General features: G+C 36.2%; 1 protein-coding gene across 1 annotated transcript; it reads right to left on the bottom strand.

Moving 5' to 3' along the window:
- Positions 1 to 13,503: 13,503 nt before the first annotated feature.
- On the bottom strand, positions 13,504 to 14,223 carry LOC149214257 (uncharacterized). Its single transcript, XM_089389346.1, has one exon. The coding sequence runs from the start codon at positions 14,221 to 14,223 to the stop codon at positions 13,504 to 13,506; it is 720 nt and encodes a 239-aa protein (XP_089245472.1).
- Between the last annotated feature and the right edge of the window lie 903 nt (positions 14,224 to 15,126).

Genomic DNA, 15,126 nt, shown 5'->3' on the forward strand with positions numbered 1-15,126 from the left:
AAGGCATGACCGAGGCATGGGCTTTGCATCTTTGAATCTACATCCTAGAACATAAATTGTTCTAGTTTACTTCAATATCTAGTTGAATAACAAACCAATTATTAAAATTAAGTTTTGTCATCACACTTATTCCATGTCAAGACAATCTAAAAACCTAAACAATCCCTAGTAGTACATAGATTAAGTTCAAAAAATTTACTACTTATAAGTACTCACAATAATAGGAACTTGAAAGAACACAAAAATACTATGATTTTTAGCTTTAATCATTCAATAATAAGTCAATGGCTTGCTTGAACTAGCTAAGAAACTAAGTTACAAATTTGGAATACTCACACTAAATTGTTGTTTATTGAAGAATTATTGTAAGAGTTTCATTTAACCAATTTGTGGAGGTGGAGCTCAAGTACTTGTCAATGTGCTTTTGATTTTAAATTGGCAAAGCTCAGATCTCAAAATTAACTCTATGCTTAATAGTCAACCACATTCTCATGGTGACAAGGGATGTTGACACTTGTCTTGGCTAAGTCATCATGTTTATGGCATCTTCCATAGCAGTCCCAATGGCCTAGGCCTAAAAGTATGAGCTTTCAGCATGCATTTCTGAAAGTTTCAAAAGCGATATCAGGGTCAAGCAAGGTTGCCCACTGTGTTTTACCCTTTTTGGTTTATATATAGACAAGTGTGAGGAGTGGTTAAATTCGCAAGGGGGTGATGGTATCTATTTGGGCAAGTTTGTTATAAAGCTTCTTTTGTATGCAAATGACCTTATTTTGCTTGCTAAATTGGCTCTTGGTTTGCAAGAGCACTTACTATCCCTTGAGCATTTTTGTAGAAGTGTGGGAATGCGAGTCAATATTAGCAAAACAAAAGTAGTGGTTTTCTCTAAGAAAAGAAAGATAACCAACATAAATTCTACTTTGAAGACAACACTCTAGAAGAAGTTACATATTACAAATATCTCGGAATTGACTTCAACAAAAATCTAAGCTGGAATGGTCGTAGAAAGAAAAGAACTTTGGCGGGTTGGAAAGCATTTTACGCTTTTCAAAATAGGTGTAGAGAGGCAGAGTTATGGGATTGGAAAACCACTCAAACTCTTTTTGGGCTTCTAGTGATTCTGGTGATTCTCTATGGTTGTGAACTATGGGCCAACAGTGTATCCGACATGCAGTGTAGAGAAATTGAGAAAATTTAGAAGTGTTTGATTACAAACAAATTCAAGATTAAAAGTGCGGTTCCTTATGCTATACTATTAATTGAAATAGGGACTACTCCTATTGAAGCAATTGCTATGGTGCGAGTCATAAGGTATTTAAAAAAAATTGAGCAAATGGAAGAGGGTAGATGCCCTAAGGTTGTCTTTAATGATAGATTGTGCAAGAGAAAAAATACTTGAATGCAACAAAATAAAAAATGGTTTAGTAAGTGGGGTATTTGCTTGAACATATGTCCCATAAACAACAAAGAGATAAAAGCTTTTGTTATGGGAAAGTTCCACAAGCATACTCGGGATAAGGAGCTAGGAAGAAAGAAAAAGTACTATATTGAAGTGTTTAATCCCACTCATAGTCATCAACCAAAAGCATACATATACGCTAATATCTCTTAGAGAGCCAAAATTCTTATTGCTTAGTTAAGGACTAATTCTCATCAACTCCGTTGTGAAATAGGGCACTAGAAAAGGCCAAAAGAAGTGTGGGAGGAAAGAGTATGCATTTTTTGTTCTTCCAGAAATGTGAAAACAGAAACATTTCATTTTAGAATGTGAGGCCTTCAAAGACAACAAGGAAAATTATGCAGATACGCTGGCAGCTAGCTCTTGGGATAATCTATTTACCGAGGGGTTTATCAAGAAGATGGGAGCATCTATTTTGAGGCTTCACAGAAAAGGGTTGAATACATCAAGCAGATGAAAAAGCAATCTGTGCCATAGGCTATCTTTAGCCTTGTGGACGTTAAAATAATTTCGTTCTTTCTTCTATCTTCACTGATTCCTCATGCAAGTCTCACCACATTCTCTATTTTTCTTGTTGCGTCATATGTAGAGTTTGTCTTTCAAGGAAAACTCTAATTGTAAAGTATTATTCCTTCCCAAATGCATATATTTCTATTGGTTGAGACCTGGTGTGGTAATGGGTGCCTTTCCTTTTAGAATGAATTACGTGTCTAAGTAACTAGTGCAGCATACAAAGCAATTTTCGTTGAATAACTTCTCATATAAATGCAGGGTAATTTTGACCAAGATTAATAACAAATACATTTTCTTTATATATATAAAGAGTGTTATAATGCTATTATAATTATTGTGTATAAAAAATATTTATAAAAGTAAAATATTTTACATAAAAACAAGCCACAAAAAAAAATTGTCTTCATACCTCGTAGAGTTTTTCTCATCATATTTTTCCATGTTTTTGTCATCAAATCTTTTCTAAACTAAAAACAAGGCATGACCGGGGCATGGGCTTTGCATCTTTGAATCTACGCCCTAGAACATAAATTGTTCTAGTTTACTTCAATATCTTGTTGAATAACAAACCAATTTTTAAAATTAAGTTTTGTCATCACAGTTATTCCATGTCAAGACAATCTAAAAACCTAAACAATCCGTAGTAGTACATAGATTAAGTTCAAAAAATTTACTACTTATAAGTACTCACAATAATAGGAACTTGAAAGAACACAAAAATATTTTATGATTTTTAGGTTTAATCATTCAATAATAAGTCAAGGGATTGCTTGAACTAGCTAAGAAACTAAGTTACAAATTTGGAATACTCACACTAAATTGTTGTTTATTGAAGAATTATTGTAAAATTTTCATTTAACCAATTTGTGGAGGTGGAGCTCAAAGTACTCTTGAATGTGCTTTTGATTTTAAATTGGCAAAGCTCAGATCTCAAAATTAACTCTATGCTTAATAGTCAACCACATTCTCATGGTGACAAGGGATGTTGACACTTGTCTTAGCTAAGTCATCATGTTTATGGCATCTCCCATAGCAGTCCCAATGGCCTAGGCCTAAAAGTATGAGCTTTCAGCATGATTATCAAATATTGTTTCAAATGAGACCCTTATTTTATATTTACATTACCATTAAAAAAAGCCTACATAAATTATGCTTATTAATTTTTTTATTATGCATATTTAGTAAAAAACACAATTATTATTTGGTTTTGCATTTAAGTGTTCCTTACAACTAAAACAAACCTTACATAATCATTAAAAAAAACAAAAACAAAACAAACAAACAAACCTACGTCAAAAACCTAAAACACCTACATAAATGTTTATAACACCACCCATAAAAACCTACCTAAATCATAAATCATGCTTATAACATCTGCCATAGCAGTCCCAATAACCTAGGTCTAAAAGTATGAGCTCTCAGATTAAAATCAAATAACCATAAAAAGGGAAAGGAGATTACAAACATTTCACTAGTAAAACATTACAAACAAAAACAACTTGTAACTATCTAAAATGGAAAAATACCAACGGGACATTCTAAACCATGTCAACCATTTCAAAGTTATTGTGAAATGATGGGAGCCATTGCCACGGGACCAAGGGGATTTTACCACCTCTTGTTTTTTAATATCAAAATGTTATTTCTTGTTTTTTAATATCAAAATGTTACCTTCTTCATACAAGTCCAACTAGTTTTAGATTATTTCATAATTAAACAATGATGCCAAAACATCGACGTCTGTAAATAAAATGAAAAATCCTAAAGAAAACAGTGCAGAGAAGAATCCAAAAAAAAATACTAAATAGTGAATAGTGGTGTAGATAAGGATCCAAAAAAATGTTTATTATACTGAAAAATGACAATAATAACTACTATGGTATTAAATACAAGGTGCAAACTACAAATTTCACAAATCAAAAAACAAAGCATTGTGCCATAGACAGGCCTACTACACCCAGACTCCTCATCCTTCTGCCATATCGCCTCTTGATTTTTGTAGGATTCCTAAAGACAAATAGAAGAAAAAGCGTTGAAAGGGTCTGTATTTCAAGAAGACATAAATTAGCAAGATTTTGTAGCATTTGAACTTCATTTATTTAATTTTGATTCAAGAAATTTGGCCAGAAGTTCTTTGGGAATTTAACTGAGCTACAACATACAGTGTTGAATCTCTGCGATGAGTTGCAGAAGCTCTCGGATTTTTTTGGGAAGGAGTTGTTTAATGATGTTGTCAAAATAATCAGAATCTCTGCAAGAAAATTTCAAAAAAATTTGTAGACGGTGTTTGAATGATATTTTTAATAGTAGAAATAAATTGGACACTATCTAAAAAAATTTAGAAATTTTCTCTAAATATAACCAAAATTTCCATAACTTTGAGGCAACTCCTCGGCCTCCTTAGACTACGACCAAACTTATTGACTTATCTCAGTGACCAAAATTGAGGATGCTCCCAAGTTCGTTTGGGAATTAAACCAACCTGCAGCATATTAACTTGTCATACTGCGGGGAATTGCGGATGCTCCCAGATTCCTTTGGGAATTTAACAAAGCTCCAGCACATTGACTTGTCTCATTGCCAGAAATTGCCGATGCAGCCAACTTCGTTTGGTAATTTAACCAACCTCCAGCATATTAACTTGACCTACAGCTTGGAATTGCGGATGCTCCTAGAGTCCTTTGGGAATTTAACCAACCTCCAGCACATTGACTTGCCTATTTGTGAAAATTTGCAGATGCTGCCAAGTTCTTTTGGGAATTTAATCAAGTTCCAGCACATTAACTTGTCGGATTGCCAGAAATTGCAGGTGCTGCCAAGTTCGTTTGGGAATTTAACCAACCTCCAGCATATTAACTCGAGAAGCTGCTCAGAATTGCGGATGTTGCCAAATTCTTTAGGGAATTTAACCTAGCTACGACATATTTTTTTTAGCACGAAAAAAACTATATTTCTATTAAAAACCTACATTGCAGAAAAATAGTACATCATAAGATTGTATGGTGATCACAAGATAAAGCTTGATTTGCGAATCAAACCAAAACTAGAGGGAGATCTAATAACCCGAGACTACAGACCTTCATTAGAATGTGTAGTAAGTTCAGCTTCAGATTAAGACAAAATATGGGGCATCAACAGATAAATATTCAACGATTAAGACAAAATATGGGGCATCAACCGATAAACATGGTTGAATATTGAAGAAAACATATCTCAAAAAAGAAATTCTAATTTGAGGGGACCAGATGCATTTTAGATTGATGGCAAGGAGAAAAGGAGAAAAGAGAGTTATGTACCCGGCATGATAAATACATGAATATGAAAAGATTTGTTGTGCACTGTGATATTCATCATTCAGTTGAGATAAAAGCCTTTCCTACTATAGAGCATCGGCCACTTCGTTTTTTTCCTTGTCAATATGGCTTATAGAGTAATCTTTTCTGTAGTTCTATATTGCCTCAATCCTGTTCAGCTATCCCAATAATATTGACTTGTCTGAGTGCACAAAATTATTCATGCCCAACAATTATTTCGAAAATTTTATGCAATTAAAATATCTGAATTTGTCTGGTTGCAAGCAGTTGACCATCTCCATCGCAACCAGTTTAGTCTTTCTGTTGTGTTTATGAAACATTACAGTCTGATGATAATCTGTTACATGATTATGCTATATGTTTATCGGCAGTATTCATGAGTTTTTTTCTCATACAAAACTATCTAAATATCTTATATATATAACCTCAATATAATATCATGATTTTCTTTCTAGAAAAAACAGTTGACCATCTCCATCGAAACCGTGGGAAATATCACCACACTTGACAGCTCGTGAGAATATTGAAGCATTGCCTTCCTCACTTGCTTGTTTACAGTTCTTGCAAAGCTTGTCTTTGGATTACCTAATTAATTTGAAATATCTGGAATTAAGAATCTTGAAAGAGATAAAAGAACGGTCATCCATACAAGCAGCAACCGATTCTCATTTTAAATAATTTTGACCTGTTACTTTCAGTATTCTATTTCTCGGTATTATCTAAAAAATAATTATGTTAATAAAATTGATTAAAAAAAATAATTATGTTAATAAAATTGATTAATTATTTAATTAATTTAATAGACATTAATTGTAACTGTTCATTTGAATTTTATCATTTATTTGCGTAACTAAATTTAATCTATTTTATTATTTTTTTAGATTTTCGATTGAATATTTAAATCTATTCTTATTTTTAATATTATTTTTATTTGATTTAAACTAGCTGTTTCAATCTAACTCCTAGAGTTGATTATCTTTTTTTGGACATCATCCCTCTTTAATCCGGTGTCTAGATCTAATTTCTTCATTTTGTCTTCAAGATATCTGGTAACTAGATCTAATTTTTCATTGTCTTCACGATTCAAAAAACGTCAACATAATTTCTGCCATGTGATCTCTATTTTTTCAGAGTGAAAATCAGCATATTTTATATTAAGGAAATATAAAGCAGATACATAAGAGCCAAAAACATATCGGCAGACAGATGGCCGGCAGTTCTGAACATTCAGGAGATATTAGCAGGGCCACACAGTGCCAGAAGAGCTGAATTAAGTCCAAGAGAAAACCCAATATGTCATTACATATCCTGAAAAATCCGAAGATATAAGCATAGGCCAAGCAAAACATTTGCTGGACATCTTCCATCAAAAGAGAGGGAGATTTTGTGGAATAAGAGCTGCATGGACATGAAAACATGAAAAGAGAAAAAGACATGAAAAGAAAAACATCATTGACATGTTGGATTGAGCATAGCAGATATGTAAATGAGAGAAGAGAGAATAGGTTCCTTGGAGTCCTGGAAAATGCAGGCATTCCTCCACTTCCAGAGACACCAACAGGTAATGATGAATAAAGATCGCCATTCTGGACATTGAGCAGACCACCACTTAAATCCCTCCTGCACAGAAGCGAAAACCTGCTGAGCAAAACCATGAGATAATGAAAGTTCATGCCAGATTTGGGCCGATGCTGGGCACTGAAAAAACATGTGGACATTCGTTTCCGGCGCTTGACGACACATAACACATCTGCTAGGACCCGACCATCCCTTTCGCTGAAGGACCTCCCATGAGAGGTTTCGATTAGAAAAAAGCAGCCAAGAGAATAAAATTGCCTTGAGCGGGCAATGAGCTTTCCAAAATTTGAAAGGGAAGATTGGAGATGGCCGCAGCTGAAGAAATGACGAGGCAGCATCATATAAATCTTTTACACGTACTGGCTGTGTTGAATTCGGCTTAGACCATATCAGTTCATCTGTATCACCTGTCTGAATGATTCCTTTGTCTACAAAAAACTTTTTCGCCAGCTCCCAAGACTGTTGCAACGAAGGAGGTAGACCAAGATCCTCAGCACCCTTCCAGATCGGCGAGGAGGATGACCATGACAGAATCAATTTGTCCCAAGTGAACAAACCCCGAGTGTGTAGAAATGATATCAAATCAGGAGAGAGCGTTTTTTCCAGACCATAAACAGTTGCATCTACACCAATAATGATATTGGAGCCGGAGGAAAAGCGCCACCTGAGAAAATCGAAGAAGAGGTCCTGTACCTTTTTGAACCCAAGCCAAATAGCGGATCCTCTCTTTGAACCAAGAGTCTTATTCCTGTACCAATAAACCATTGACCTGCCTTTCAAGTATTTTTGATTGATAATGGCACTCCATATGCCGTTACCAAAGACGCCCCTGTGAAGAGAATTGCAGAGGAGTGCCCTGCCAAAAGACCGCATATGTAGGAGACCCCAACCGCCTGACCGCTTGGGCCTGGAAATGATATCCATCTTTACCAGGTGGATCTTAGAATGATGAGAACGCCCTCCCCAAAGAAAATTTGCTGATAAAGAGACCATTTTCCTTACAATAGCAGCAGGCAAATAAAAGAGGTGAGCCCAATAAACCGCAAGCTGGGAAAGAACAGATTGAACGAGAATTAATCTGCCTCCAAGGGATAAAAATCGCATCTCCCATCTTGAAATCTTCCTGTAAAAACGGTCAATCAGCCAAGCCCAGTCCTGATTTCGATACGCCTTTGGCTTGAGGAAGAAGCCAAAATCAAATTAGAAACTGTTTTCCCCGATCTTCAATGTCTCCAAATAAAAAATTGTGATCGTCTGGTGAAAGTTGGAGTATTGCCAACAACAATTCTAAGTCTGCGTATCCGCGATGCAGAGAACTAGACGAGGTGCATGAGAACATTGTTATCTTTGGAGTTGTTAGATATATGTAATTGTGTAAAGCTCAAGAGAATATGTAGGTTCGTGTAGCATTGTTATATATAATTTTGAGATAATGTTGAGTGAAACAGGAGCAATTCTCATTGAAGTAATGAAGCTTATAAGATATCTAAACAGAATTGAACAAATAAGAGTAGTTAAATGACCAATGTTATCTTCAAAGAAGGCATGAGTGAAAGAAAGAAAACATGGATGAAAGAAAACTACACATAGAAGCAAAAATGGAATATCTATCTCAATGGTTGTCCCACAAATAACAAGGAGCTAAATGATTTTGTTATGGAGAAGTTTCGTAAAATGGTATGGGGAAAAAAGTTGGGTAGAAAGAAGAAATATTACATTGAGGAATTCCACCCAAGTGTAATCTACAACAAAAAGAGTTCATTGGAGTTAGCATTTCATGGAGGGCAAAGGTTCTTATTGCTCAATTAAGTACCAACTCACATCAACTTCGGTGGGAAAAAGGATGGTGGAAAAAGCCTAAAAAAGCTTGGGAAGAACAGGGGTGTACATTCTATAAGTCTAGGGAGTCTAGGGCCGTGGATTCGGAAAAACATTTCATTTTGGAATGTGAGGCATTCAAAGACATCAGAGAAAGTTATGAAAACATGTTAGCCTCAGTTTCTTGGCATTGTTTTTTTAACTAGGGGATTGTTGGAAAATTGGGCTAACTCATCATCAATTTGAATCGGAAAAGGATTGAATTGCAAAAAGCTAAAAACAAAGAACTAATGGTCTCATAGACTATTTTTAGTTTTGTGGACCTTAAAATATCATTTCATTTTCTGAGCAATGTTGGTGCAACTTCGTCACCTACTTAGTGTTTAGTGATGATATAAATTTGATAGACACTTATACCCAAAATAAATTAAACCATGACTTTTATATATATCTATACTCGTTATTTAAATAATTTTTATATAAATTTTCCGTTTTATTTTATGAAGACTATAAAATAAAATGAAATTAAATAAAAACTAAGTAACATTATAAATATACATATTAAAGAAGAAACACATTGAATGTTCATTCCCGTGTCTTATTAATTCTAACTTAATCATAAAAAATAAAATGAAACCATAAATATATACATTAAAGAAAAAACATATTAAATTATATTTATTACGAAAATTATGTATAATAATGGTTTATAACATTTAGAGTTTTTACAAATTATTTTGAATTATTTTTAGAAGTTTTTAATTAATATGTTCAAATTTTAAATTTAGTGGTTTTAATAATTTTAAAAGATTTAAAAATAATAAAATAATAAATTAAATTAAAAATAACAATAATAAAAAAATTAATTTCATATTTATTATATTTCAATTTTCAACTTAATTTTATATAGAGATAAAGTAATTGAAAGTAAAAAAAATAATTTATCTTTTAGCATGAGATAATGTAATTTTTTCACTATTTAATATGGAAATGAGTAAACAACAATAATTTAGTTTTTAATTTGAGGAAGAAATATAATTTTTTCACTACTTAAAATGGAGATGACAAGAAATGGTATTTATTGCGGGGAGAGGCCCTCTACAATCCAATATGGGATAGATTTCATGTAAAACATAAACATAAACCTAAAAGTAAATGTAAACGTAAAGGTTGATTATTTAACATTTAACATTTTTAATCTAAGCTCTATTTAAAAATCAATCTAATTATATTATTATGTATAAACACAATATAAATTTAAAATATAAAGAGGTTTATGAACACCCAAAAAAAGAGGTATGGTAAATAAATAAAAATATAAATAAACTAGAGGTATGGTAAATAAATAAAACCTCTTTTTATATTTACTCCATAAACCTCTTTATATTTAAGAAAAATAAATAAAGGGGATTTATTTAGGTGAATCTTATGTGCCAAATACCATATTTATAAAAGAGGTATAAAGAGGTATGGTAAATAAATAAAAATATATTAAATATTATTAGAAATCAATTTCTAATTATATAACAAGCCTATGGACCAAATAACATGGTAAATAAAAGATATATGATCAATAAATAAAAATATAATGGTAAATAAATAAAACATCTTTTTATATTTACTTCATAAACCTCTTTATACTTACTAACACTCAAGAAAGATGTTTTATTTAAGTGAAGCCTATGAGCCAAATACCATGGGCCAAATTATTATTAATACCATGCAAAAAAACATTATTATTATTATTATTAAATCTAATATTCATATTAATATATTATAATATTAATATTATTAAATTTGATAACTTTGGATTACTACAATATTTGTTATATTATAATATATATTAATATATCATGATACATATTAACTCTAAATATATATGAGAGGGAAGAACAAATACATAGAGCGATAGAGGTGGAGAGATAAGGGGGTGACAAGGGAGAGATGGAGATAAACTAAAGGAGAGGGGAGCAGAGGAATGAAGGGAGAGAGAGGGGGAAGAGTGAGAGAGGAAGATAGTGAAAGGATTGTGGGGGGGCGGCAAGAGAGAGGAAGGATGAGAGAGAGGACTTGAGAGAGAGGGAGGGATAGAGAGATGGAGTTGGAGGGGGAGAGGGAGGGAAGAAGAAAGACATAGAGAGTAAAAAGTGGAGAGAGAGAGAGAGAGAGAGGGAGTGACAAGGGAGAGATAGGGAGAGAGAGTGTATGTTTAGGATTGAGATAAAGAGACAAAGAAGGAGAGCTAGAGATAAGGGGGAGAGAAGGAGAGAGAAGGAGAGAGGGAGGGATATAATAACATAGTTGGAGAGAGAGAGAGTGAGAGAGTGATGGGGGAAGAGAGAGGGAGGTAGGGGAGAAAGGGAGAGAGAGGAAGAACGAGAGACAAGGCTTAAGAGAGAGGAGGAGAGTGATGGGGGAAGAGAGAGTATCGGAGGGCAGAGAGAGAGAGAGGGAGAGAGAGAGAGATGGGGGAAGAGAGAGGGAGGTAGGAGAGAAAGGGAGACAGAGGAAGTACAAGAGAGCGTACTTGAGAGAGAGGAAGAGAGAGGGAGGTAGGAGAGAAAGGGAGAGAGAGGAAGTACAAGAAAGCGTACTTGAGAGAGAGGAAGTACAAGAGAGCGTACTTGAGAGAGAGAGGAAGAGAGAGGGAGGAATAGGGATATGGAGTTGGAGGGGGGGAGAGGGAGGGAATAAGAAATACATAGAGAGTGAGAAGTGGAGATGTTGAAGAATCTAGGGAAAATTGGAGTTAGAGTGATTCTTCTTATCATGATAGCTATTTGTGAGGTGTTTTCTATTTTTGTTATAGCACAATCTTCTCTTTGACATTATTAGTGTGTGTTTTCATTAGTTCATCAAATAGCTTATCAAAACAAAGAGACAAGAACACAAGATATTTGGCATTTTTCTAGGGCCAAAACCCCTCCCTCTTGGAGAGGAAAACCTGCTCTAAATTCTTCTCATAGAGATTCTAATTGATGAATACCAAGACCTTGAACCTTGACCTAATATGCTCCTCCAAGACCAAGACACCAATCCTCCTTTGTGTCGCTGCTGAGATCATCGTTATTGCTCCATCAATGTTGCACTATCAAGATATTCATCACTATAACATCCTTGTTGGACCTTAATGGAAAACTTCACCATAATGATGAAATCATTGTTGTTGCACCATTGTTGCTCCTTCCTTGTGAGATTATCTTTATTGTCATTATTGTTGTGACGTCTTTGTTACACCTTGCTGCACTACCACTGATATCATCACCGAGACTTGTGAGGCAGTGATCATCAAGTAATGTATATGCTGAAACATAGTATGACTGAGATCCTTCTTGTATGCTGAGACTATGACTGAATACTAAGGCAGTGACTATGACGAGGCTGAGACAAAGAGTGTCCTTCTTTCCATATGTATGTTGAGACTGTAACATTGCTTCTATGATCACCGAGACATGGAGGAGATCGAGTACAATCATCTTGATAATATCCATTCGAAGAACAATGATATCATAGTTTGCGATATCTTAGGACTGTGATTAATTATTGTAATCACCACCAAAAACTTCAGACATATACGAGGTTTTGTCTGCCTGTAATGTAGATACTTTCCACGCCTATTTATAGTAGTTAGTCCCTTATATTAAGCCAATGTGTATCCATGAAGTGTTAAGACTATTTCTTTGAGCTGACATAAGTGAATTTAATTCTTTTAGGCCGACATGGCTGCATTTTTAACTTGCTTTGCTTGCAAACTTCTTTTGTGCTCGTCTTGGAGGATTGTGCTTGTCTTGGAGGCCCTTTTAGACTAATATACATGCTCTTTACATTTATTTGACTCTTTTACTTTCCTAGACCTATGGAATGAGCAAGAAACTCATTCTTATAATTTACAAAAATAATAATATTTCTTTTCTTGATAAGTACAAAGATCAAAATTACATTTGTAAAAACCAAACCTAGTTACACTTTCTTCAACACTCCCTCTTAACTAGGGAGGTATTTATAATGGTACTTGGTCATTCTCAATCTGAATAATTTCTCATAAGAAGAATCAGATTGGTAATCCCATCTGCATAACATCATATCAATCAACGTTGTCATAGTGCAAGGCCTTGACTAACAACTCCATCTCTCCTCAAGACCATGAGCTACAATGTTGGCGAGACCAATAATTTATAGACACCTTCATCATTGTCTCTCAAGGTATATACCGACTCGCATGTTCACTAAGCATGACCTTCTAGGACTGTTCTTATCTCGGGTTCCCAGACCTTAAAGAATATCGATCCTCTTGCCTACTCTTTTTTTTCCCTTGGAAAAAGTCGTAATTTCTATTAATGATGAGAAATTATATTCTGTAGATGTCGTAGCATATGCATATTGAGGCTGGTTGGCCTCACCATCTGTTTAACAAAAAACAAAAAATCTAGATTCTCCACGCAGGGAGTACATTTGAAAATCTCAAAATTGAACTGTCACTTAACAGTTATAGCTATAAACCATCAAATTGTCTCTATGGAAAGATATCTTGCAGGACTATATGTTCAAATTAAAACAACATACATAATACTAGAAAGAAAAAATATAAACAGTGTGCTTATATCCCCTGTGGCATATGAAGATCTATGAAAGGTCTGTGATAATATTGATGGAAGGTTCCATCAATTTCTTCTTGAATTAACCAGTCCTCTTCCTGCCGGTGTGCTGCCTCCTTTGATAGGAAGTCTGCCCCTGTGTTGCGCTCCCCGATGAGAAGACATCACCCTTGGCAGCCCTGGAGCGCGTCAATGGAGGGGAGGGAGGCTGAATAGTAGTTTTGCCTCACCTCTTCTGTGTTGGTGTAGGAGGCGCTTCTACTGTATCTGAAGTCTTGATTTGCTCCGTCATCTGGGTCTCAACTGCAGGAGGAGGAGGTTGTTCTGCAGGGGGAACCTGTTCCATTTCTTGAGAATCCTGTTTGTGTTTCTTTAGGAGGGGGCATGCCCTATAAAGATGACCCACTTGATGACATCTTCTGCAGTGGTAGGGGATGCCTTCATAGTTGAGCAGTTGTTTGCACGTAAAATATCTCCAATGAATTGTGATGTGTTCCTGAAGACCTCCTCTGGTGTCCAAATGAACAAGAATTCTTGCATATGCCATCATGCCAGTGGTCTGATAGGATTTATCGTACTCCATGAATGTGCCCAAGGAATTCCCAATCCTTCTGAAGATGTCCTCAGACCAATATTGCAGTGGCAAGCCTGGAAGCCTGATCCAGACAGGGCCAACTCCAATTTGCTCAGTCTCGGGGTCGAAAAGAGGCGTCCAATGCTTAAGGAGCACTGGAGCATGTTCAAAGTGCCAAAAAGATGAGAGGACCCAACTCGTGTGGTCAGCCCTAGAAAATCGCAACGCGAACCATCCTCGTACGAAAGTTTGGACAAAGGGGATGTCCACCAGGTGCTGACCCCAAATTTCCGTAGCCCATGTCTTCAACCGGGCGGCCGAATAGCTTCTTCCTCTGATTCTACCCACCAGAACTCTATCAGCATAATCCATCGTGTCCCCCCACTAGATATCCTCTTCAAGCCGGAGAATGACGTCTGCAGCCCGAGACTTAAAGCACTTCTGTTTCTTCAGGGGACGGGTCGATGGGATATTGGGGTTTGCAGAAACCCTCGCTGCTTCCGGAACCTCGAAGGAGGGGCTAGGGTTTGAGTGAAAATTAGGGATGGCCTCAGAAAGAGGGGGAACAGAGGAGAAACAACCCGAGGGTATAGCACGAGTGGAGGACGAGATGGGGTCGATAGGTGGGGGAGCATCAGAAGGGGCTTCTGACAATGGCACAGACGAGAGGGCCGACGACACAGATGATGGACCCGTGATATCAGGGGAAGGGATAATACAGTATGAGAGAAAACCCAGGGTAGCTGGGGACGGCACGGAGAAAGGCGGCCAAGACGAGGGTTCTTCTGGCAGCACGGAGGCGGTGTGAGCAGGACCTGAGGGCTGAGGAAAAACTTCAAAATTACCAGAAAACCCTTCACTGAAATGTAACATACCTTCAGAGGCGGCATACGTGGACTGCCAGATGGAGCCCTCCTCCAGTGGATCCTCCAAATAATCCACAACGTCAATATCCATGCCGACAACTGCACTAGGAAATGGTTAAACGCCTCGAACAAGCTGGTTGACGGAAAACCGGCACCGACAACAAAAGGAAACAGTAACAGTTAAGTGAAAACCTCGGGGAGCAGGGTCTGGTGCTTGGAGAGGGTAACAGGAGAAACCGCCGGGGGAGAGAATAGTTGAGAGCGACCTATGCGTGTAACCCTCATCAATCAAGAAACACAATAAGGTAAGAAAACCCTGATCCGTAAAAGAGATGGAGTAAAAGGGAAACAGGGCGGTTCGGATTCGAGGTGCTGATGGGGGTAGCTGTAGGTTAGGTGGCTGACGGCT

The sequence above is a fragment of the Pinus tabuliformis genome, chromosome 1_1 (assembly GCF_031772625.1).
Source record: "Pinus tabuliformis cultivar Carrire ecotype Pingquan chromosome 1_1, CPIR1, whole genome shotgun sequence".
In the NCBI taxonomy this organism is placed as follows: domain Eukaryota; kingdom Viridiplantae; phylum Streptophyta; class Pinopsida; order Pinales; family Pinaceae; genus Pinus; species Pinus tabuliformis.

Coding starts and splice junctions, on each gene's coding strand:
- LOC149214257 (XM_089389346.1), bottom strand. CDS start 14,223: ATGGATTATGCTGATAGAGTTCTGGTGGGTAGAATCAGAGGAAGAAGC.